Source organism: Chenopodium album, chromosome 2 (genome assembly GCF_948465745.1).
Source record: "Chenopodium album chromosome 2, dcCheAlbu1.1, whole genome shotgun sequence".
In the NCBI taxonomy this organism is placed as follows: domain Eukaryota; kingdom Viridiplantae; phylum Streptophyta; class Magnoliopsida; order Caryophyllales; family Amaranthaceae; genus Chenopodium; species Chenopodium album.
Window position 1 is genome coordinate 79,753,443 of NC_137835.1, and position 24,952 is coordinate 79,778,394.

Sequence of the window (24,952 nt, forward strand, 5' to 3'; positions counted from 1 at the left end):
AATTTATGACATTCTCCAATCCGTTATTATCTAATATCTCATTATAATCTTTCGATCATATATTGATTTATCTTTGGTTATTTGGTTTCTTCTACGTGCTTGTAATTTGTTAGGATTTTCTCTCGTACAAAGAACACAAAAAAAAATTAAGGGCATGTTTGTTATCTAAATGTAATTGCCTAATAGGATATATATACTCTACTCCAAATGCAATAATTCTCATACTTTTAGGTATCAAATAAATTAAAAAAAAAAAAAAAAAAAAAAAAAAACACTACATTCCATAATCACACCATATATATGATACTACCTTCAATTTTTTTCAACTTTGGCATATTTTATATCTCACAAATAATACCCCAAAGTTACAATTAAAAAAAAACCGAGATTTCATTTCCGATTCCAAATTTTGAACCCCATACCAGTTTGCAAATCAAACGTCCCCCCCCCTTAAGGGTTTTTGTTTCACATACCAATTGATTGTCATACTTATAAAGTTGTTATAATCAATCATAGCGAGTGAGTGAGATTGAAAAGATTATCTTCTATAACAAATAAACATAAATCATTTATTTATATGAATTCAAAAAATATATCCAATCCAACCAGTCTCATATATAATTTCAATTTGAGCAATTATTGTTCAACTTTTAACATGCCGAACACATTAGAATCAACATAAAAACCATTGAATAACTAACGGGAAGCTTTTTTTTTTTTTTTTTTTTTGTGGAAATCGTTAACCAAACACATGAAATAGATGTGATCATTGGGTGGGTCGGGCTAAGCCGAAGTTTAAAAAAAAATCCACTTAACGGGCCAAGGCAAGCTTCGGGCTGGAATTTTTGTGCCCAAACCCGTCCAAAGTGGTTGGACTGTGCGGGCTTTTTGAGCTATTTTCGAACCGGGCCTAAAAACTCAATTAAATATGCATAAAAATAAATTTTCCAAACCCGGCCTAATTTTTTTTTATCCAACACCCGCTCAAAATCGAACCGAGCTAACTTTGATCACAAGCACAACACCAAACTAAAAGATTTAGCAAATTTTGAGATGACAAGCACAACTTGTTTGCCAATTGCCATCTCACTCCAGCACCTCCCAATAATTTGATCACATCACTGACCACCCTCTCACACCTTCGCCGCGCCAAAACAAACACCCCCAAACTCCCCTTTTTTTATTTTCTCTCTCCTCTAAAAAACAAAAAGACCCCCAATTCTTTAATTAATTTTTCCAAGTAGATAGATAATATAAAATTAAATCAATTAAAAAATTCCCCAAATCAAATCGCCAGATTTCAAATTCTACAACCCCCAAATTCGAAAACCTTAATTTCAATTTCTTCTTCGAATTTGAGGAGAGAGAAAATGGCAGGAATGGAGCTTCAGAATACAGTCAAGGAAGCCCTAAATGCTCTTTATCATCACCCTGACGACGCCGTTCGTATGCAAGCTGATCGATGGCTTCAAGAATTTCAGCGTACTCTTGATGCTTGGCAGGTTTTTTGCTTTTCGTTTATTTTACGATCTATTGCAGTTTTTTTAATTTGATTTCTGAATTCAAATTTTGAGCTTTTTTTTTTATTGTGTATTGTAGTTTCGATTGAGCTTAGTTCGATTAGGTTTAATTTATTGATTTTTTCTGTTGTTGGGGTCTAATTAGTGATGATGGAGCTGCTAATTTTTGGATTATGGAGTTAATGTAGTTAAAAGTTGTAGTTTTTTTTTTGGTAAGTGTTGTTGAAGGTTTTAGCTTTTGGCTGTTCTTGTATAAGATAATTGAACAATGAGTATTCGACTATTCGTACCGGGGTATATCGTAAAATGTACCATCAATTCCAGTTTGTGCGCTCTCCAGAGTTTGATTTTTCGTTGCATTAGCTTGGGTTATTGTTGTGAGAGAAATTCATACCTTTTTTTCGACAATTGAAACGAAAATGTCTGGAATTATTGATATTAATACTAATTCATAATATTTGGATTTGGTTAATTTGGGTATGAGGAATTAGAATATGATGCTGAGGCTAGTCATTTTGTAACCTGCAATCCCCCTAATTGAAGGTAAAATTTAGATAAAAGAAAGAGGAAATTTGGTTGAATATTTAGTCTGAGTGCTCATATATAGCCTGGAACTTCAGGGGGATTAGGAGAATATATTATTGAGCGATATATGATGTTACTTGTTTGATACTATTGTTAGTTTCAGCTCTCTACTTGCAGGTTTTTTTGATTGTGTTTGATAATTATTTGAGCAAAATTAGCTTATTTGACCATCATTGCCTTATTGACTATTAAATAAGCTAATTTAAAGTGTTTGATGGAAGGCTTATTTAAAGATCTTATTCCACTAAATAAGCTCTTTTTCAATTAGCTTATTCAATTCTTATGGTGCAATGACACTTATACCCCCATTTAATTAAAAATCCTATATGAACTACCTACCCACAATTAGTTTATTGGTCATTTCACATAATTAATCAGCTTAAACAATCAGCTATTTACCAAATACTTTTCTACAATAAGCTAATAAAATAAGTTAGTCAAATCAGTTAACACGGTAAGCTAGTTAAAATCAACTAACACAGTGAGCTAGTTAAAATCAACTAACACAGTGAGCTAGTTAAAATCAGCTAACACAATAAGCTTTCATCTTTTCCCCAAACACGGCCAAATTTATATGATGATGCATTATTATACTTATATAGAAGTATTAAATAGTTTGGTAAAAGTGACATCTCTGATATAATAAGATGTGATGTTGAGGTAAGTCATTTACAATAAGCTAATAAAATAAGTTAGTCAAATCAGTTAACACAATCAGCTAGTTAAAATCAGCTAACACAATTAGCTTTCAGCTTTTTCCCAAACACGGCCACATTTATATGATGATGCATTATTATGATTAAATAGTTTGGTAAAAGTGACATCTCTAAGATAATAAGATGTGATGTTGAGGTTAGTCATTTTTAGTTTTTAAAGGAGTGGTTAAAACGTGTAGGAAATAAACATAAAGGTTTGAGAAAACTTTAGCGAATGAATTCAATAAGTTCATAAAACACGAATTGACTAAAGTGTTTTAGTCTAACTGCTAGCTATATAGCTTAGCAATTTGATTTCACTGGATTACAAGACTAATTTTTATCTATATCTCTTGTTACATGTCTTATACTATTAGTTTCAAGTTTTCAACCGTCCTCTTATTTATCTAACTATGTATCATTTCTTAAAATTAAATACTTAAGTAAAAGGGGTGCTAAGATTCCTGTATTTTTTGTTTTCAATGATAGGATTTTCTTATAATTCTATCTTTTATGTCGGAAGCTTATGACATGCTGCGTTTCTCATAGGTTGCAGATAATCTGCTTCATGATACAAGTAGCAACCTAGAAACTCTAATATTTTGTTCACAAACTTTAAGAAGCAAGGTATGTTAATTAAGATCTGGCATCTTGTTTACCCTCCCTATATATATATATATATATATATATATATATTACTGCATAAACCGACCATTTATGCCAGCTTTAATAAATCATGTTTATTTAAAAATTCAGGTAACACGCGATTTTGAAGAGCTTCCACTGGAAGCATTTCGCCCGTTACGGGATTCTTTAAATGTAAGTAACTTATGCTTTTTTTGTTCACATTCTAGGAGCCTTGGTTATATGAGACCAGTATGAGCCTATGATTTTGCTTGGCACACACAGAAAGATGTGGTTTATTTTGGTTGATCTCTGATGTTAACTTAATGTGACAGTTGCTTTTTAGAACGTGTATGAGCTATTACAGTAGTTGAACTTCTAACCAATTGTTGAGAAAAAGACAACTTCAAGGCAAACAATTTGGATTTTATTTCATTTTAGTATCAATTAGCTACTTGGCAGTTTACTCTACTAGTATGTTGTTGAAATTTGTAAAATAGAGTAGAATGACGACTGTCAATAGAGGTTTTCAATTGTTTTCAAAATCGAAAACTATATACTTCTTTTGTCCCACTTAAATTGGCCACATCTGCTTGCTTTAATCTCCTACTTTATACAATTGTTGAGAACAAACATTTTGTTATGAGACTATAGATCAAATCTTAATAAATACTAGTATGAGATTTTTCATAATGAAATTTAGTAGGTATGAGAAGTGGCCTATTATTTTGGGACATCCCAAAATGGAAACGTGGCCTATAATAGTGGAACAAAGTAAGTAATACATTATCCATGTTAGCCTTCCATAATTAGTTTGATTACTTTGGGAAATTTTGCAACCTTAGGGTTGGGACTTGGGACATCCCAAAAAGGAACTGTGGCCTATAATAGTGGAACAAAGTAATACATTAACTATGTTAGCCCTCCATAATTGGTTTGATTACTTTGGGAAATTTTGCAACCTTTGGGGGTTACCTCAGGTATTTCCAAAAATGCAACTCTAGAAAATTTTTCTTCCAACTTTTACTGCCGCAAGCTTGTGAAACTGTGCTATATCAAACAAGGATCTAGTTGGCCGGAATTTATTAGCCTTTTTCTCTTGTGTCTTTCTATTGTAGCTTTTGACAGAGCCTAGAGATTAATAGTTTAGTCCAACTCTGTGATTGTCCTTTTTGTTGCTTTGCTACAAGAGCTTGTTTTGTGTTACTGTACCTTATGTATAATAGCTGACTTAAATTTATCAATTGCATAATATGGACTGTATATATATATACTTTCATATGCAGCCTAATTGGATTTATATTGTGGTGGTTTTTTTAATTTTTATTTTATATTGCAGAGCTTGTTAAATAGATTTCAGCAAGGCCCGCCAAAAGTTAGAACCCAGGTATTGTGGAAATTTGTTCTAGGAATCAGACCTAACAGGGTATCTTTTCCTATGTATATGCTACTTTCAGTGACACTAATTTTCTGCTACCTGAAATTCTAGATAAGTCTTGCTGTGGCTGCATTAGCTGTTCATGTTTCTGTAGAAGATTGGGGAGATGGAGGCATTATGAATTGGCTCAAGGTAGAGATGAACAATCGCCCAGAATGCATACCCAGTTTTTTGGAGCTTCTGAAAGTTCTGCCTGAGGTATACATATCCTTGCTGTTATTGTTTCCTTCTGGCTAAGAGTATTATATTTCTTGTTGACTTTGTCTTTGTTCTTGTCACTCAATTTACCTTATATATTAGAACTCATTTGACCTTTTGGCCCTTGTCAAAACTCATTTTTAGTGGTTTATATCAAGACTTATTTTTCATTAAACCTATTGCAAAAAGAATAATTTCCTAATGCTTATTTGTGGTTTTCTTGAGTACTCTGTACAACTGGCTAGGTCCTGCAATTTGAGTATAAAATCAGGAAGTAAAACTAAATAGGTTGTTTTATTTATTTTGTTGTAAGATGTGCTGGTCACTGCATATAGTGCTATATTCTACTGACATTTTCCCTGCAATTCGCTTGCATATATATATATATATATATATATATATATATATATATATATATATATATATATATATATATATATATATATATATATTTGTTGAAACACAAAGGGGGTAGAAATTTACCATTTGGTTGATTTTGGGAAGTAATTTTTTTCTTTTTTCCTATTAAATTATACTTCCTCCGTTCTTTTTTACTTGACCTGTTTCATTTATCATGCCTGCCAATGCAAAAATTTAACCATTAATAACAATAATTCTCCATAAGTAAAAATTATAAAAGTTATATATTATGATAATACTTATTGAGACGATTCTAACAGGATCTCACATGAATATGTTTTTCCTTACATATAATTCACAAAAGATGATTAAAAGAAGGTTGGTGAATTGTGTAAAAGTCAAAGCGGGTCAAGTAAAAAAGAACGGAGGAGATATAATGATATGTACTCCTTTTGTTTTTTTTAATTGCATCAATTTGACTGACATGTAGTTTTAGGAAAGTGATCTGAATAGAGTAAATTATTGTGTAAGTAGTGTTTGTTGTGGATTAAAAAGTATTGAAAAGAATAGTGGGGTAATAGTTTATTACAGAATAAGGGTTGTGAGAGGAGAGAACTTTTTTTTTTTTAAAAAAAAAGTAGGAGTGGGACCATGTGAGGAGAGTGATTAAGAGAGAGTGATTAAGAGAGGATGTCCATAAAGGGAAGTGATGCACTTATAAAAAAATGGCCAATTTAATGCACTTGAAAAAACCCAGAGGGTTTACTGTTGAATCAAATATTGGTTTATTACCAGTTGTTTCCTAAACCATCAATTATTGATTAGAAAATATCTTTTCTCTGTGATATAGGAGGTGTTTAATTACAGAATATCAGCTCGGCCTGAAAGGCGGCGCCAATTTGAGAAGGAACTCACTTCTGCAATGGAGGTTGCCCTTAGTCTATTAACTGCTTGCCTAAATGCCAGTGAACTTAAAGAGCAGGTAGAATTCTCAATCTGGCATCTATTATGCTCTATTTCATATTTTTCTCCTGGGGACTTTTGGCTGGTTCACATTCAACATCTGAGCATCCTCCAAATAGTGGTTCATTGAATGTTCTTAGCTCATTATATGCATTTAAATAAATGCGAAATGCAGCACCACTGTTTTACAGAAAGATTTCTTCTTGGCTGTCATATCCGTTATCTTCTCTAAAAAAATATGGTTTTGTTGTTTTCGTCAGTAAAACAATGTGTATGTGTCATTTTTATGAAAAAGTAACTTCAAAGCTGCTCAAATTTGTCTAATCTTTCTGACAATAGTATTTAGCATGAATTGTACTTCCTCTGTTATTAATTTTTTTTTTATAACACTGAATTATTCATTATTCATATACTCTACTTGACTACCGTTAATGGTTTTTAGTTAACTAAGAGTTTACTCGTGTGGGATCTTGTAAGATTTGCCTCGATATATACTTTCATAATATACATATTTTTACACATTGGTAATTAAAGATATTTGTGATTGAAATAATGTGTTGGTAAGTGTGAAATGAGAAGTGTTGCAAGTTAATAAAAGAGGAAGTATTACTTATCTGTGTGGCTAGGTGGGAGATTTTTCATCTATCTTTGTGGCCTTAAAAGAATAATACTTGATTTTATCACTAGTGAAAAAAACTGATTCTTGAACCCCTTCAATACACAAGTCACTTTGAGACACGTAGATAAAGCTATTGAGATATATTGCAAGTTAATTTAGGTCCCTTCCTTATGCACTGATTTCTCCTGTTGATATGGTTGGTTGTCTTAATTGATTCCAGGTTCTTGAGGCATTTGCTTCGTGGCTTCGCTTGAGACGTGGGTGTGTGATTCTGGTCTACAAATCTAATCATCTCATGATTAATTCTATATGTGTAGTTGCTTCCTTATTTGGGAGGTGGTTATGACTTATCATATCTACTTTCCCTTACAGGATATCTCCATCTGTGCTTGCAAATCATCCTTTGGTTCTTACAGCTCTGTCTAGCTTGTGTTCTGATATACTATCCGAGGCAGCCGTTAATGGTAATTTCATCAAAGGCGTGCTAGAATATAATGAAATTATGCTTGTGATGTCTAGATGCTAGAAATCATGGTGCATAATGTATGATCTGCAAGGACATTTTATGTGCCTTAGAATTATATTTTCCTAAGATTAATTGCAGTTGGACATGGTTGTCAATTTTCTTGTTGAAGAACATTTCTGTTTTGATTCATGGTTGAACTCTTTCTTGTCTTATATATTATTTATAATCTTCTGTCATTCAACAGTTGTTTCCGAGTTAATACATTGCTCAGCAGTGGGAAATTCTTCCGATGTTTCTTGCCAGATGCCACTAATTCAAGTTATTGTTCCTCGAGTTATGAGTCTCAGGCCTCAGCTTAATGATCCATCAAAGGTACATAGCCTTCTCTCTCTCTCTCTCTGTGTAAATTCTAACTTATTGGTTCTAATTTTTGCTCGTTGATTTATCATAACATTTGTGTTTAATTATTTTCTTTCGTGGGATTTTTTACCATGTACCCTGGTTTTACATTCTAACTCCATGTTTTTATTATTTTGTCCTTGTACTCCTTCACTTTAGAAGAGGTAACAATCTACCTCTATAAGAAAGCCAAGCAACATAATGTTTATAAAGTACTGGTTTACGTCATACATGCTAAAAATAGCCAAATTAGTGTGAATACATTTTGCATTTTTGACAGGGTACATCTATACTTGGTGAATTCCCTTGATTCTCTGATGTCAAAAGTTGCTGTGAGAAACTGAATATGGCACCTCATAGAACTTGTGTGCTTTGTTGATCAGAAGAGCATGGTTACAAACATACGCAAAACCTGAAGAAATGTCAAGTTGCTGTTGTTTGACACTGTTACATGAGGTGCCATTTCCAATCTTGTCACAGCAAGAGGTTAACATTGAACCTTGATGTTTGTTGTAAAAGCTGATGCACCTAGAGATACTAATCTCTCACACATTGGACAATATATATATTTTTTCTTGTTTGATACTATTAAAGAATTAAGACCTCATTCATTGCATAAATAACATGGTAACTCTTAGTGCATCTCCATATCATAATGATAATCCAGCCTTTTCAGTTTGAGGAAATGGTCTTCTTAAAGTCTATTCTTATCCTCAGTAGTTGTGTTGTGACTCTCTGCCTCTTCGGCATTGGTGGCCTGAGACTAGGCTGTGAATATATGAACTTCCCCAAACCTTGTTAAGCCAGGTTCTTTACTAGGTACTTAAGATTGTAGTCAGATACTAATATAGTGGTATCAGCTGTAGTTGTCAAATGTCTTCACAAAGGGAAGAGGAGTTCATTTCCCTTCTTTTATGAAGAAATTTCTTGTTTATAATCTTTCTGGAATTCTGGGTAAAGGTCATGGAATCATTTTTGTAGAAGGAATGTTTATCATGTTATTGGTCATTGTAAATATGGTCATCACACTATGATGTTCGTAAGGTCACACCGTGGTGTGGATCTAAGAGTCTGACATTATGACCCGCAAAGCAAAACAGATTCTTGCATTTGTTATGTGTGTGTGTGTGTGCACACTCGTGTGCGTGAAATATGAAAGTATGCGGTTTTAAGCTTTTTCCTGGCTTTGGCTAATTTGAAGTGTCTTAGTATCATACTCATTTTGATTGTCTAAAATCTGACTTGAATACTTTAGTTGGATGTAAATAAGTGTAGGTTGTCGTCATTAAATAAGGATTGTGTCAAAGTTTCTAAGGTCTGAATTGTTGACCATATTTTTAGAACTGTGTATTGCTGTACCTTTTGGTTCTTCATGGCTGTCAGTTTTCTGATTTTCTGTTTGTATAGATTGGACACTTAATTTCCACCTTTATGTCAAATGATGCTCAACTTAATGCAGGAACGTAGGATTTTCCCCCATTTGGTTATATACTATGTTACTTGGACTCGGATGAAGTGTCAAATTAGACACGGGTGTCCAAGTATCGGACTCGCCCATTTTCTTGAAAAAAGGTTTTGTTTTTAGTTAAAAATGAAGTGTCCAAGTCTCAGTGTCGGTGTCCGACACGAGTCGTGTCGACATGGACACGTGAGGTAAATGAAAGAGTCCAAGTAACATAGGTTATATACTGTCGGCGGAAGTCTGATTGATTTTCGTATAATGATTGATTGTTGCTCATACTATTGCAAACATTATTTGTATACAGGATGAAGAAGATGCAAAAGCCATTGGCCGTTTATTTGCTGACATGGGTGATGCTTATGTTCAACTGATCGCAACTGGTAGGCATTCAGCTCTTGTTCACATTTAGTCTTTTGTATACTAAGCTATTGTCTGTCTTCAAAAAGAATATTTTGATACCATGTTTCTCTTTTTCTTTTTTCCAACATTGCTTTTTCGGTTTTTCCATTATCTTATTTGTTCCTGAATTTTTTTTCTATTTTTTTGGTGTGGGTGGGTGAAGTGAGGTGGAGACTTTAATTATTGCTTTGCTTGATTAGATGGAATAGAGGCCATATGAGGGGCTAAGGTGCAAATCTTGTGTGCCGATTAATGTTTTGGAAGTACAAACCATCTTTGTGACACCAATTCATTATTCTGTGCAGGTGTTCTGTTTTATTTTCTAAAACCTAACTATCGCTGAATTACCTTTTTAGGTTCGGATGAGTCTATGATGATAGTGCAAGCATTGCTTGAAGTTGCTTCACACTCAGAGTTTGATATTGCTTCAATGACATTTAATTTCTGGCACAATCTACAGGTTTACTTGATTGAAAGGTGGATCTCTTGTGTTATTTATATACTTTATTAGTGTTCTTTTTCTTTAGATTTGTATTTGAGAGGAGCTCATCTTTATATTTTTCTGTATATGCCAGGGACCTATATCTGTCTTTGGGTAATGAAGCATCCATTGAGGCAGAGAGAAACAGGAGATTGCTAATTTTCCGTGCATCATATGAGTCTCTGGTGTCCTTGGTGAGTTTTGGTGTGATGCATAAGATTTGTGAAAGTGTTGTGAGCACTTATATGAATGTCTTGGATTGCTTTGTTACATCCATACCTTAAACTAACAAGTTTGTTATATCCATACCTTAAACTAACAAGTGATGTTTTGATTGATTTTCAAAATACTTTACTTCACCTGGCTAGCTAATTTTGTTGAGCAAGGTGATTTTGATATTGATTGTTATGTAAACGTGTCATGTGCTGTAGCCACATGTTTGTTAGATTTGTGCATCCATGTGTGTTTGGTTGAAGATTGTTGGGCTTTAGATGAAGCAATAATGGTTTCGTTCTTTGCTTGTCCACTTTTTGGCAATGGTTTATATCAATTTATGGTTCTGCTGTCAGGTTAGTTCTCGGGTTCAATACCCTGATGACTATATGGAGCTTTCAAGGGAGGACCTGAAGGATTTTAAGCAAACAAGATATGGTAATACCAAAAACTAATATTTTTCTTGCTGTATTTTATTTAAATAGAAACTTAATGTCGGTGTTCTGCTTAAATATCCTCAGCATAATGCCAATCTGTCACAAACTTTGTTGATGCAACATTATGTAATTTTTCTCTTATCCTCATATGTAGTTTGATGACTTTGATCGTTATGACTTAGAGTATTACTTATAATGGTCTTGCTATTAGATTTAATATTAAACTTCTTTTTCTAAGGCAAGGCAAGATTTTTGGTGGTTGTGGCTTGTGTCTCGCCAGCCTGATAGTTATAAAAAATGGAACAAACTTGATTCACCACCAATTCCTGCATTCCGTCCCATTTACTGCCTGGTTGTACTTCTACTGGAATTGACCTCTTTTCTTGATGCTGCCAGCTGTTGCAGATGTTCTCGTTGATGCAGCTTTGGTTCTGGGTGGTGATACAGTGTTGAAAATTCTTTACATGAAACTTGTTCAGGTGTGATATCACCGTCTTTTCTGTTACTGTTTTCTTATTCTGTTGATGTCTTAGTTCTGTTATATCATGCCAGCATTTATATAATTGCTTTCCTAGTACTGTTTGATTCTTTGTATGTCTTGGAAGTTCAAGATGACCTTGATTGTTCTTGTAGCATGTTTAGTTATACCCTTTTATTAATTTTTCATGTGGAATATTGTGGATCATGGAAAAATGGTGGCATCTTGATCAGAAGCATTTGACTCCAATTTTGATGGAGATTGTTCATATAATGAGCTAGTAGAATGGTTGTTTGTCATATTCCACTGCATGACCTAATTATTTTCCACAATGCCTTTGCTAGTTCACTGTCATATTCCACTGCAACTTTGGTCAATGGGTTTGCGTTGGTTTCTAGCTATGCTTAAAAACTGTCAAAAGTAGTTTAAAGCTTAGTATTAGACTATTAGTACAAAATGTGGTTAGTAGGTCAATTCTAGTTGTTCAGGTTTCTCCAATAACTTGAGGTTGGGGTCGAGTTTTGGACAGGTTGGGTCAGGAATTGTTAGCTCTACTATTGCATATGCAAATCTCAATCATTCTTTGCCTTCCCTACTAATTTTGTGTCTGTCAACCAACATTTTTATTACTATAATATGTAATAGACTGGGATCAGCAACAACCAGCAACAATCACAGGTGGCAGGGACAGCAAGGACAACTAGGAGGAAGCAGACAAAATTAATTAACACTCCATTATGGAGGGGTGCTCACTGAAGACTGCAAAGGGAGTGCAAACTGATTCTCTTTTTGTAACAACCTTAATAGGACAAATTCTAATTAATGCTAGGGTATTGAAGTTGCTTAAGTATATAAGGGTAGGTATCAGCAGTAGTAAGGTATCCAGAAATTTGAGTGACATTTTGATTGAGACCTTAGTAGCCTCAAGTTACCACCGGGAGTTAAAGCCTAAAGCTATATTTATCTTTGTAACCCTTTTGCTAGTCTCAATCAAAAAGACTCAAGCTTTCGTATTAATTTTACAATCAGTTTACAAAATTAATAGCAGCAATCATAGTCTATAACATAACCATTAAAGGTTAAACCACCCAGGGCAAAAAAAATAAAATACATACCACCACAAACTGCAAACTAAGCTGTATTTTCTTTTTAATCTTGTTATACGGGTTTTTAATTTTTAATATTAAATAGGTACCCTCAATTTTTAATTTTTTTTTTTTGGGGGAAAATGATATCTTTGTGGTTTGTTTTTGAATGAGACACAATTGTTGTTCACATTCCTGGACCCTGCAATGATTGGATCCTTTCCTGTTGCTGACAGTGATACTATTTAAATTTGTTTCAATTAGAATCCATGATGTGTAATCATTGAATGGATTGGCACATATTGAAGCATATTATGTTCATGGATGAAAAATCATTACCTTTTGTGATATCGATATCTCAGGCTGCAACCAGCTGTATAAATGATCAAAGTAGCGAATGGCGTCCAGCTGAGGCTGCTTTATACTGCATACGGGCTGTAGCGGATTATGTTCCAAGTGTGGAAGCAGAAGTGATGCCTCAGGTTCAAATACTTCCCCAGCTTTTATATTTGGACATGAATCTGATGTTTCAGTTTGGGTTTTTCAAGTTTGATAAATTTTATGTCAAATTTTTTTTTTCACTTGAATAATATGCTAAACTAATTGTTCTTGTTGTCATATTGATCACTTTAAATTAATCCCGCATTGAATTGCTTCCAAAAAATCATCAACATCTACATCACGATCAATAATATGCACTGCTTGTTTTGCATTTGATTATTTTTTTTAAGTAAATTTAACATTACTTTCTTTATTCTTTACTTGGTATTTTCTAACTTGATGTGGAGGTAGGAATGCAGGATGAGGTAAGCTTGGGGATTTGATATTAATTCTATAAGGAACTAAACATATTCATGAAAACAATTATGTTTAATACAATCCTGAGTCTTTTAAAACTTCTTGAGGTGCTCATGAACCAGACTTTTAAGCTATTAAAACTTGCTCTTGTATATGAGTTTCTGAATAGGAAGATGAACTTGGACTAAATTTTTTGTTTACAGAGTAGTCAATTTTGAGGGTACTTAATTTTGGCTTCTCTCTCGAATTTGAAATTTTTACTTATTTAATGCTATCTGCTGACAGAGAAATGAAAAACTTGCAGGCTATGTCTTTGCTTCCAAAGCTTCCCCAACACCCTCAACTACTTCAGACTGGTAAATTATTCTACTTTAACATGATTGATACTACCCATCTCACGTCTTTTACCTGGAAATTGATTAATGTCATTATTCCGTATCTTTTTCATGGTGTTTTTTGTAATTAATATATTTATTTCCTGGGAGTGGGGGATTAGGTGAGTTGATTGTCCATTTAAGGAATAAATAGGTCAGTTGGGAGAGCTTTGCAACCATTTATATGCTTAGTAGTTAGTATTGTGCATGGTTTGTTTATTTAACCTTTTATTGTTCTGTTATTGCAGTATTGTATAACACATATGTACAATGCAATTACTTCATTCTTATGGTGTTTGGTTATCTTTTTTTTTTTTTTTTAAAGTGCCCGAGGGAGTGACATAATTTTTTCTGGTAGCTGCCATGTTAGGCTTGGTGGCTTCATGGTCCAAATGAAGTTGTAATTCTCCAACTATTCCTCTGCTTAGTTTTTGTTTAGTTCCGATGTGGTAGGAGTTGTTTGAGACAATTGTTTGTGAAAATTTTAATATTGCTCTCTTTGTCGATATTGATAGTTGTATCAATCACTAGTCTGATAAGAGTTATGAGGATGAAGTTTATATGTTCAAACTAAACATGCTGGAATATGATATGCTTGTGAATAGCTGTAATCATTGTGATTGCCTTGTTTTCAGTGTGCTTGACAATCGGAGCATATTCTAAATGGCTTGATGCTTCATCAAATGGACTTTCAATTCTTCCTTCGCTGGTGGAAATTCTTATGAGGGGCATGAGCACATCTGAAGATACCGCAGCAGCAGCTGCATTGGCATTTAGACACATATGTGACGGTATGCTCCGTGTCTTGTGTAGATTTAGCCCTCCCCCCCCCCCCCCTTCTCTCTCTCTCTCTCTTTTTAATTTTATATTTTATTTTATTTAATGTTCCGTCTATCAATTAAAAATGTAGCATGAAAGATAATTTTGCTATCAGTAAAGACTCCTACCTAGGAAATTTGGATCATAATTTCCTATTTGCTGCTGATTTACCTAATGGAGTAACAGAAATAAGCTTGTTGGTAACAATGTACCTTTCTCCTCTTAATATTGAGAGTTAGTTATTTTGGCGTAGCAATTTTTGATCTGCTTAACTGATGATATCTGCATTAATGTTTACTTGTATTCCATGGATTCTGATTCTCTGTTTGATAAAAATTTATGCGTGTAGATTGTCGGAAAAAGCTTTGTGGATCTTTAGATGGCCTCTTCCATATCTACCAAAGTGCTGTATATGCAGAAGGTGGAAACTTCAGAGTGTCTGCTGAAGACTCTCTTCATTTGGTTGAAGCATTAAGGTATTATTTCTATTGTTAGAAACTGTTGTTGAAGTGTTATTCTGCATGAGACTGACAGTTTTTATATTATTGCAGCATGGTAATTACAGAACTTCCTCCAGATCATGCAAAGAAAGCCCTGGAAGCATTATGCCTACCTGTTGTTACTCCTCTTCAGGTTTGGTTTTACAATATTAGTAACTTCATATAAAATCTTTTGCTGCTCATCGTCTATCTAATGTATAAGGCCATATTTTTTATTCTTAACAATCAGGAAATGATTAATCAAGGTCCAGTTAGCCTGGGACAGAAAAGTGCCCGTGAACTTACTGTTCATATAGATAGATTGGCATATATTTTTAGGTAAAATGGATATGCTTCTAGTTGTCTATGTAGATTTTTAGACCCTAAATCTGGTTCTTATACTGTGAATAAATTGTTTTAGATATGTTAGTCACCCTGAAGCTGTAGCAGATGCAATTCAGAGGCTCTGGCCAATTTTTAAGGCCATATTTGATGTGTAAGTATGGGAAATGCATTTTTGGGTGTGTTGGTATTTTTTTTTGAATAGAGGGTGTGTTGGTATTTGGTTCCTTAGTACAATGTGCCCTAATTCATATTTGTTTTGACCAGACGTGCATGGGACATGCGGACCATGGAAGCTCTCTGTAAGGCATGCAAATATGCTGTAAGTTCTTCTGAATATAACTGTTTCATAATTAATATTAACAAAATAAAAAATGTAGAGATCAGAAAATCTCCCTAATGTTTTGTTTCTTAATCATGTTCAAAAAAAATTTCCTCTCATTTCTTTCTTAATTGTTGTCAAGAAGTCATGAGGCCGTAAGGTTAGATTTTGGACTGTGGTTAAGTGATAAAATGAAACAAGTAGTGTAACGGTTTTTTTTTGGTTCAGATGCACAAAGTTCCTATTATAGCCACGTCTGACATTCTACTAGCCTTGTGCTCCTCACAGTTGTGGTGATGAATTATTTTATACATTTCTTGGTATAGGTTACTTTATCACTTTTTTGGTGTATTAGCTTTACCATCATATACCTCGTACCCCACAAAATTTACTCCTTTACATTTTCTTTTTTACAGTCTTACTTATCTTACACTTACCGTCCTTTTTACATTCTCTCTTCTACTTTATCTTACACCTCCTCTCCTACTTTTTCTTACACACACTCATCATTCTTAAAGTTTTCTTAAACTATGCATTTACGTAAGTGAGTCGAACAAAAAAAATGGAGGTAGTAATAGTTAAGCAGAAGGGAGCCTTTACACTGTCTGTCTTTAATGTGAATGTAATCTTTCTTCATGTTGTTCGAGAATTATTGTATGGTTTTGAGGAGTACGATATGCTTGTGTACTTATTCCGAAGTATTTAGGGAGATACTCTTTAATGCTTCATTTTTTATTGACTCAATTTCATTTTTCCATTTTGAAAGGTAAGAACTTCTGGAAGATACATGGGCCTCACAATTGGCGCCATGCTAGAGGAGATTCAGGGACTCTATCAGCACCACCTCCAACCGTGCTTTCTATATCTTTCTAGTGAAGTCATAAAGGTAAACTTATCCCTTTCTTGAATTTGGAGCAGCTGTGAATTCTCCATCTTAGCTTGCCTTCTAAATTCTATGTGGCAGATCTTTGGGTCAGACCCATCTTGTTCGGACTATCTGAGAAACTTAGTTGAAGCCCTCTTTAGAAGAACAGCCTGCCTTCTTGCCACGATTAGAGTATGTTCTGCAGCCTGGATCTTCTGTATTTATGTGATGAGCGTGTTGGCAGTTAATCATATTGAGCTTTTATTATCAGGATTTCACCACCAGACCAGATATAGCAGATGATTGTTTTCTATTGGCGTCAAGGTGCATCCGATATTGTCCTCAAATATTCATCCCGTCACCGGTGTTTCCCTCACTAATAGACTGTGCTATGATTGGGATTACAGTCCAACACAGGTAATATATGCCTTTTATGTTTAATGATCTATTCTCAAATAAAATATTGTTTCTATTTAATCACTAAATTAACCTGTCAGATCAAGACTTTGAGCTGAAAGTTTCTAGTCTAAATAAGGGAAAGATGAGATTCTACGAGACTGCTCACCTTTCAAAGGCTTAATGTCACCTCTTGTCTATTCTGGAATATGTGTGATGTTATTGGTCATACGGGCATAAATTTCTAGTTCCACTTCATAAACACTTATTTTGTCTTACCAATATCATGAGCTTAAGTTCCATGACCAGTAGAGAATAAGAAAGAGCTCTATCAAAAATTATCATAATTTGGTCTGTTGCAAGGCACATTAGCTACTTAGTTGTCTTGACTGAAGATTCTATGGTTGAATTAAATTTGGTTTCATTGGGTATCAGGTAAGCTAAGTTAGGCTAGTTAGAATTTCTGCCCATATCTGGTTGGATAACTCAGTTAATATTGACAAACTTATATTGGAATATTGTTGGTGCATGCGAGATGGAAAAACCTAAAGATTCAAGGATATTTTTTATTATTATTTTTTTTTTTTCATTTTTATTTGTTGTTTGAGCAAATATGGTGGTCTGAATATAGCTTTTGGATGAACGGAAGGCGAGAGAAAACTAAGTTAAGATTTAAGACAAATATATGTTTGTAATAGAATTTTTATTTTTTGTTTGATATATTAATATAACATTTTGAGTGATCTAAACTTCAGGCCAATTTAAGTTAAATATACTTGGACTTTTGGCTTTGGGTGAGTTACATTTAGATAAGGTTTTATTGGGTTTGAGACAATTGTTGGTGTAACCAGCTTTCGGGTCAGAATGGTTTGTTATGGTCAGTTCTGGTTTTGCCTGGCCTAGATAACAGAATGTAAAATGGTTATAACGTATCAAAGTGCAAATTGGTTGGGGAAAGTTTCTTCTAAACTATGGTTGACAGGTGGAAAATCAAGACCAACTCTGGTACGTCGTGAAAATTAGAGGTAAGAAAGGAAGGTTTAGACTGTTTAGTTGTTAAATCCCACCCCCTACAACACCATGGTAAGAAAGGAAGGATTTATCATGGTTTTTACTGGTATAAGAATTACTTTTGTTGGTATAATAATGTTCTCAATGGAAAACATTTTTCCTGTGATCTTTTGATACTTACGAATTATGTTGTATCTGTGTGCCCTTGCAGGGAGGCCTCAAATTCCATATTGTCATTCTTATCTGATGTCTTTGATCTCACTAATTCACGGGAGGGTTTGCAATATCAGCCCATAAGGGATAGTGTGATCATTCCCAGAGGAGCAACTATAGCCAGAATTTTGATAGCATCCTTGACAGGAGCTCTCCCAAATAACCGCTTTGATACAGTAAGTTGCATCTAAACGAGACAAAAAGTACAATAATTATTCCATAGCACATCAAATCGGTAATTCCCTATTTGGGAGTAGAACGTTGGGATTGGACCTAAGAATTAGTAAATTGTGAATTCAATAAACAATTCACCCTTATATATTTCAGGTAACCTATACACTTCTGGCACTTGTTCGTGTTTATCAAGTAAAAGCTTTGGAATGGGTCAAGGAAAGTGTTTCATTGATTCCAAAAACAGCAGTGACAGAAGTTGAGAGCTCAAGATTCCTGCAAGCATTGTCTGATGCAGCGTCTGGGGCTAATACTAATGCTATCATGGCTCCAATTGAGGAACTCTCAGATGTTTGCCGGCGCAATCGGACAGTCCAAGATATTGTTCAAGATGCTTTGAAACCCTTAGAATTAAATATGATTCAGAGAGTACAGTAAAATGTTCCAATATTAAGATTTGCACAGCTTATTGCTGATAGAGTTACACAAATTGAGGGGCTGTTTTCAGGAGGCCCTTGTAGAGCAGGTTTATATGCTCCATTTTGTATCTATTGTTCATTTTTATTGATTCATGTTATATATACAAAGTAGCCCACAAAGTTTAGAGCTTGTGGTTTGGGGGAAAGAGGTGAGATGAAGGTTTTGTTTTTTCTTTTTTGTATCTATTACTTTACTATGAAAAGTGCCAATGAAATACCTCAGTGTGGTTTATCTGTTGTCAGCATTTTGTGGTTCGCAATTTGCATATACAAATTACCAAAAGAGAAATTTCTCTCTTGATAGTGCAATTTACTCGTATCATATACGGAGTAAATCTTGTTTGTTTTACTAATCTGCCTTGTCCTTTCTAGATTTTATATATTATTTCGTAGATATTTGTAGAGTGGGAAAAGTTGATTTGTGCTCAATTAGTTGACTTAAAATATGAGCTCTACCCAAAATCACTTGACTTGATTCAACTTTTCTCAAACTAAACTGGATTTTTAAGATAAGCAGTATTTGATTAACTTACTATGATAAAACATTAAACCTTGGGGCAACATGATTGGATATGGCCTAACATGCCAAGAATTAACCTGAACCTTAAGTAATCTGAAAATTCTTTATCCGAATATATTTTAATCGATTTAATTCGACCCAAATTCAATTCAAAAGGTATACTTGCCATACTTTGTAACTAATGCGATCACATGAATTAACCATTTTTTAGGGGAATTGTTTTCAACATTCTAATATAAATCCTTTAACAAAACTTAATTAATTAAAAAATAAAAACCTTTTATTGTTTGTACAACAATAGGGACTTTTTTTCTACAAGACTCAAAACTCCATATGGATGAGCTTAACTTGACTTACGAGTCACTAGTAGAGATTGAACCTCTTAATTCAACGCTAAGGTACATTACTTGCTATTAGAATCACTAGTAGAGATTGAACTTCTTAATTCAACGTTAAGGTACATTACTTGCTACTAGATTAAACAAATTATTCAATATTTTTTTATACAACCCTAAAAAGTACTTTTAGAATAAATCAAAATCAAAGGAAATATGAGTACTCATATAATTTAAATACGCAAATTCTTATATGAAACGGCAATTAGATTAGGCTCTAATTTGGAATATACCATCTGAAATACTTTTTGGTTTCGCACACTCACTTCCCTCTTTCACTCTCTATCACCAAACAATACCCCGACTCACAATAATCGGTAGGAATTGTACTATATTCTTAGATTTGTTACTGTATCTTTTGCGGCTTGTCTTCTTCTTCTTCTTCTTCGGTTCTTCCACTTCCCCTCTCTCTGTAACATGTTACCTGGGATCACTCACTTTACCCAGAATTCAATTTCTTGTCTAAACCCACAATTTCATCGAATTCCCCCAATTTAATTGCTCAATAAAATGGTTTCTACCTCACAACACACCAAATCTCTGCACAAAATCCTTGCATCAAAACTAACCCTTTCAATCCCATCATCTTCTTCTTCACCTCCCACTGAAGATTTCGATTTCTCCGATGTTTTTGGGCCAACCCCATCTCAATCTTCATCTTCTTCTTCTTCCCAACCTACATATCCGAGGGACCCACCAGTGATTCACTACCGTACTCACTCTTTTCTGGGTCCCTCACCTCGATATACTCCCCCTAATTTCCACCCATTTCAGAAAACTCCTGAAGAAATCATATCCCAGATCACAGATGATGACGATGAAATCGAGGTGAAGAGGGATGAGAAAGATGGGACTTTTATCGAACAGTTGGTGTGCATTGAGGAGGAGAGAGAAAATGGGATGGTTCCTAAGGTGGGTCCTGAAGATTTTGAGATTTTGAGACTTGTTGGGAAAGGGGCTTTTGGGAAGGTTTTTCAGGTTAGGAAGAAAGGGGATTGTGATGATGGTGGTGATGGAATTATGGCTATGAAAGTTATGAGAAAAGATAACATTATAAAGAAGAATCATGTTGATTATATGATTGCTGAGAGGGATATTCTTACCAAAGTTGTTCACCCTTTTATTGTTCAGCTTAGGTACTCTTTTCAGGTACCTTCTTTTCTTCCCTCTCTTTTAAATTCATGTTTTTTGGGCATGATGATAGGGAACTAGAATTGTGATTGTTACTCGATATTGTAATTTGAACTAGTTATGCGACAATTTAACTCCAATCCGTGACTCGAAGATAGTAGTTGGTTGTTGTATTTCTTTATAAATTGTGTGCATGTAGTTACCTGCTATTGTTATTTTGGAATTGCTACTTCAATTAGTGTTTTGCAACATTGTATTGAATTTAGATCTAATTTGTTTGTGCCACTATTGATATGTCTTCTTGAACTGACCTATTGGTGGTGGATACTTAATCATGCTAATTTTAATACAATTTAAGCTGGGAATTATGGCATTAGGCATTCATCTTAAAAGTTTAGTCCTTCATTATGTCTTTGAGACTTTATGATCTTATATTATGTTGCTCGAATTTGTAACTTGTAAGTGTTGTTTTGGCCAGTTGGTGTGGAGGTGCTGCCGGGAAAGTGGCTAGTCGATTTTTTGTGGCAGGAGTGATTACTGCAATTTCAAGATGCCTGGGATAACTAATTCTATATGTGATTTAGGATGTCATAGGTGACTGTCTGTGTTAGAGATTTAGGGTTTAAACTTTCAAATAATATGATGAGCTTAGTATTGATAGAACTGAGATTGTTCTGCTAACAGGATGTTCCTATTAGCCACTTGATTTATCTGTTTTAGTATGCTTTAATTCATTTATGCTCTCATATGGTTTTGCAGACGAAGTCAAAGCTTTATCTGATTTTGGATTTTTTGAATGGAGGACATCTGTTCTTTCATCTCTACAGACAGGGGATTTTCAGGTATGCTATTTTTGGAGCTTAAATAAACCAAACTGCATGTTCAACTGATTTAATTCTAGCTTTGAAATATGTTTTCGAGTAGTGAGGACCAGGCAAGACTTTACACTGCTGAAATTGTATCTGCTGTATCGCATCTTCACAAGAATGGGATTGTGCATCGAGATCTCAAACCTGAAAATATTCTCATGGACGCTGATGGGCATGTAAGTAGGATGCTTCGTAAAATATTGCATGCATTTCTTTTTGGTACTTTTCCCTTTTCTTTTTTGTTTTTGTTTGGTCATAGTGCCTTCTTGCTAAATGTAATTTGTGTGCAGATTGTTCTAACTGATTTTGGACTTGCAAAAGAAATTGATGAAACAAGCAGAACGAATTCAATGTGTGGAACCATGGAATATATGGCTCCAGAAATCATACAAGCTAAAGGTCATAACAAGAATGCTGATTGGTGGAGTATTGGAATCCTGTTATATGAAATGCTAAGTGGAAAGGTAGAGTTAAAGTTTCTAGTTTTATTATTTCAAGAACTCTAGACATATGAAATCATCATCACAAGAGACGAACTTATATATTCATGAATTTCTTTTTTATTTATTTTAATTTCCTTTAATTTATTTTGGTTTGGACTGGTGGTATTAATTAATAGCCTAAATATTAAAGATGTTGGCAAGAGATTGTAGATGACAACAAGAGATTGTAAATCATGCAATGTTTGCCGTTTACTAGATCTGAATTAATGGAGTTGACATCCTTGTGTTTCTTTTCACACATGCTCCTTTAAAGATGGAAAGCATGTTTCTTATCTTCTTAATGTAGATTATACTTCGTAGTTGATTGACATATGGCTCAGGATAGGATGCATATTGACAGTAATATTTAGTGGTATAACATTAGAATGTGATGGTGTTTTAGACTAAAATGTAAGTTTCTTAATGTAAATCTTGGTGTGTGCTGTGACTGTAGCACCTCAGCTCTGTGATCGTTTTTTTTATCAAAGGTATAACAGTAGTAGACTAGTAGAGTTGCAAATTGCAGCTATTCCTGATTACAATGAATTTTGTTAGATATCAGAATTTAGATTGCATGACTTAAAAATGCATCATAGCCTGGATAGGTAATTAGCTTCATTCTATTAAGGTGTCTAAATTACCCCTTTTCTTTAATATCTGCAGCCACCATTTGCACATGCCAACAGACAGAAGCTCCAACAGAAAATCATCAATGACAAAGTGAAGCTTCCATCAATGGTATCCACTGAAGCACATTCTTTGCTTAGAGGAGTAAGTGTAACTTTCAAGTGTCATTTTCTTTGCTGATTCTCCCTATCTACTATCTCAAGTTTCACCTTAATGTATAAAACTATAAATTTATGCAGTTGTTGCAAAAGGATCCTTCCAAGAGGCTTGGTAGCGGGCCTGCAGGATCAGATGAAGTTAAGAGCCATAGATGGTTTCGTCCTATCAATTGGAAGAAACTGGAGGCAAAGGAGTTGAAGCCCAAGTTCAAACCAGATGTGAATGGGAAGGAATGCACTGCTAACTTTGACAAATGCTGGACAACAATGCCAGCAGATGACTCACCAGCCTCTACACCCACTGGCAATGAACACTTTGCAGGTTATACGTATGTTGCTCCCAACCCATGGCTTTCATCTGAAAGATGCAGCTCTGAATGTGAATGAACATGATACCTTAGGTGGGAAATTGCGAGACAAACATATAGGCCTCTCACATCAGAACAAAGAAGAGATTTTCACGTAGTTGGTAGTTCAAAGTGACATCTTACACTAAACAAAATACAGATTTTGTAATACTCGTATGTGAAATGTACTATAAATGATTTAGATGGTGATTATGGTCTAACTGTCGACAAAGAACTAAAGAAGGTGAAACAGATTGTTAATTGTCATTATTGGGTACAAATTTTGGAGGCTTGTATCCTGTCATTAGCGAAGGGGTAAGGAGTGTTAATATGCATGTATATTTCATCTCTAACCATTTGATTACTAAACAAGACTGCTTTCAAGAGATTCACAGAATTTTTTTAATTTCTCTCTCTCTTTTTTTTTTTTTTTTTTTTTTTTTTTGGTAAAAAGTTCTCATCATTGCTATGTTTGTGTAATTAACTAATTATACAGATGAGTATTATTTTAATACTGAATGTTCTAGTATGGAATTTTTATATGCTAAGTTACTTTTTAATTAATTCAGATGAGATAAATTTAAAATATCTTCTAAGGTCCTATTCACTTCACTTTATTTTTGCTGAATTGAAATTATTTTTAACGAAACAAAATTATATTTGCTGAACTTAAATTATTTTTACTCAACTTAAATTAATTTTACTGAGCTGAAATTATTTTTACTGATTTTTTTTATTATAATTCTTTTTTAAAATAATTGAATTTTACTTAATTGAACTTATTTTTATTGATGCCCTAAAAAAAAACTTATTTTTATTTAATTGAAATTCTTTTTTTTTTTTTTTTTTTTTTTTTTTACCTAATAGTATAATTTTTTTTTTAGGGTGAAATGAACAGGCCTAACTTTAACTTACTTTATCGTTCAAATCTAATGCTATTACGTGAAATGTTGATGGGCGTAATATCAATATAATGAATAACTTGAGAGTGAGGGATAGCTCAAGTGGTTAGAGCTTCCCTCCCAGTACCAAGAGATCTTGGGATCGATTCTCACCCCCGCCCTTGTGGCTCTCTAAACACCAAAAAAATATATATATATAATAAATAATTTGATTAGCAAGTTGCAATTACTTCGGGCTTGTTCGGCAAAATATAGCAGCAAATTGTTAGCCGTGAAAATAGATAATTTAAATACTCATATTTTTTGTTAAATAAGAAGTTCTAAGTTGGATACCAAAAAAGGACAATATATAAACCGACTCCAGCCGCCAACTTCCTCATCACCCTCCAAATAAAACCCCAAAACCTTCCTCCCAAGAACCCTAATTCTGCAACTCCACGCAAACTCAATCAAATTGGGGAAATTCAAAAATCAAACAAATCACCTAAACCCCTCAATCTAATACAACTTCAATTCATCTAGGAAGAGAGAAAAACAGATTAGGAAAAAAAAAAAATCAAAAAAAGATGTCGTACGATGATGTAGAGATTGAAGACATGGAATGGAACGAAGAACTTCAGTCGTACACTTACCCATGTCCATGCGGCGATCTTTTCCAAATCACAAAGGATGATCTTCGTCTTGGTGAAGAAATTGCTCGTTGCCCAAGTTGTTCTCTTTACATCACTGTTATTTATAATCTCGAAGATTTTGCTGGTAATAAGAATAACTCCAATTTTCAGCCTCCTAAATCGCAGCCAATCAGCGTCGCTTGAGCTAGTTTTTACTTT

At 34.1% G+C, this 24,952-nt stretch overlaps 2 protein-coding genes across 2 annotated transcripts; both read left to right on the top strand.

Moving 5' to 3' along the window:
• Positions 1–1,105: 1,105 nt before the first annotated feature.
• Positions 1,106–18,923, top strand: LOC145602378 (transportin MOS14-like). Its single transcript, XM_081658575.1, has 27 exons — positions 1,106–1,502; positions 3,350–3,427; positions 3,557–3,619; positions 4,764–4,811; positions 4,914–5,060; positions 6,271–6,402; positions 7,223–7,263; positions 7,375–7,466; positions 7,713–7,840; positions 9,634–9,709; positions 10,085–10,205; positions 10,304–10,403; positions 10,779–10,860; positions 11,256–11,338; positions 12,785–12,904; positions 13,525–13,576; positions 14,230–14,385; positions 14,763–14,889; positions 14,965–15,046; positions 15,143–15,231; positions 15,314–15,388; positions 15,502–15,556; positions 16,323–16,442; positions 16,521–16,613; positions 16,693–16,838; positions 18,040–18,217; positions 18,369–18,923. Exons 1-27 carry the CDS (start codon positions 1,371–1,373, stop codon positions 18,648–18,650), a joined length of 2,898 nt encoding a protein of 965 aa, XP_081514701.1. The 5' UTR covers positions 1,106–1,370; the 3' UTR covers positions 18,651–18,923.
• Positions 18,924–19,813: 890 nt separating this feature from the next.
• On the top strand, positions 19,814–23,654 carry LOC145589228 (serine/threonine-protein kinase AtPK1/AtPK6-like). Its single transcript, XM_081645774.1, has 6 exons — positions 19,814–20,755; positions 21,497–21,579; positions 21,662–21,782; positions 21,897–22,070; positions 22,752–22,859; positions 22,955–23,654. Exons 1-6 carry the CDS (start codon positions 20,117–20,119, stop codon positions 23,258–23,260), a joined length of 1,431 nt encoding a protein of 476 aa, XP_081501900.1. The 5' UTR covers positions 19,814–20,116; the 3' UTR covers positions 23,261–23,654.
• Positions 23,655–24,952: the final 1,298 nt, after the last annotated feature.

Coding starts and splice junctions, on each gene's coding strand:
- LOC145602378 (XM_081658575.1), top strand. CDS start 1,371: ATGGCAGGAATGGAGCTTCAGAATACAGTCAAGGAAGCCCTAAATGCT. Junction 15,047..15,142: donor CTGTTGTTACTCCTCTTCAG/GTTTGGTTTTAC, acceptor CTTAACAATCAG/GAAATGATTAATCAAGGTCC. Junction 15,557..16,322: donor GTAAGGCATGCAAATATGCT/GTAAGTTCTTCT, acceptor CCATTTTGAAAG/GTAAGAACTTCTGGAAGATA.
- LOC145589228 (XM_081645774.1), top strand. CDS start 20,117: ATGGTTTCTACCTCACAACACACCAAATCTCTGCACAAAATCCTTGCA. Junction 20,756..21,496: donor AGCTTAGGTACTCTTTTCAG/GTACCTTCTTTT, acceptor ATGGTTTTGCAG/ACGAAGTCAAAGCTTTATCT. Junction 22,860..22,954: donor CACATTCTTTGCTTAGAGGA/GTAAGTGTAACT, acceptor AAATTTATGCAG/TTGTTGCAAAAGGATCCTTC.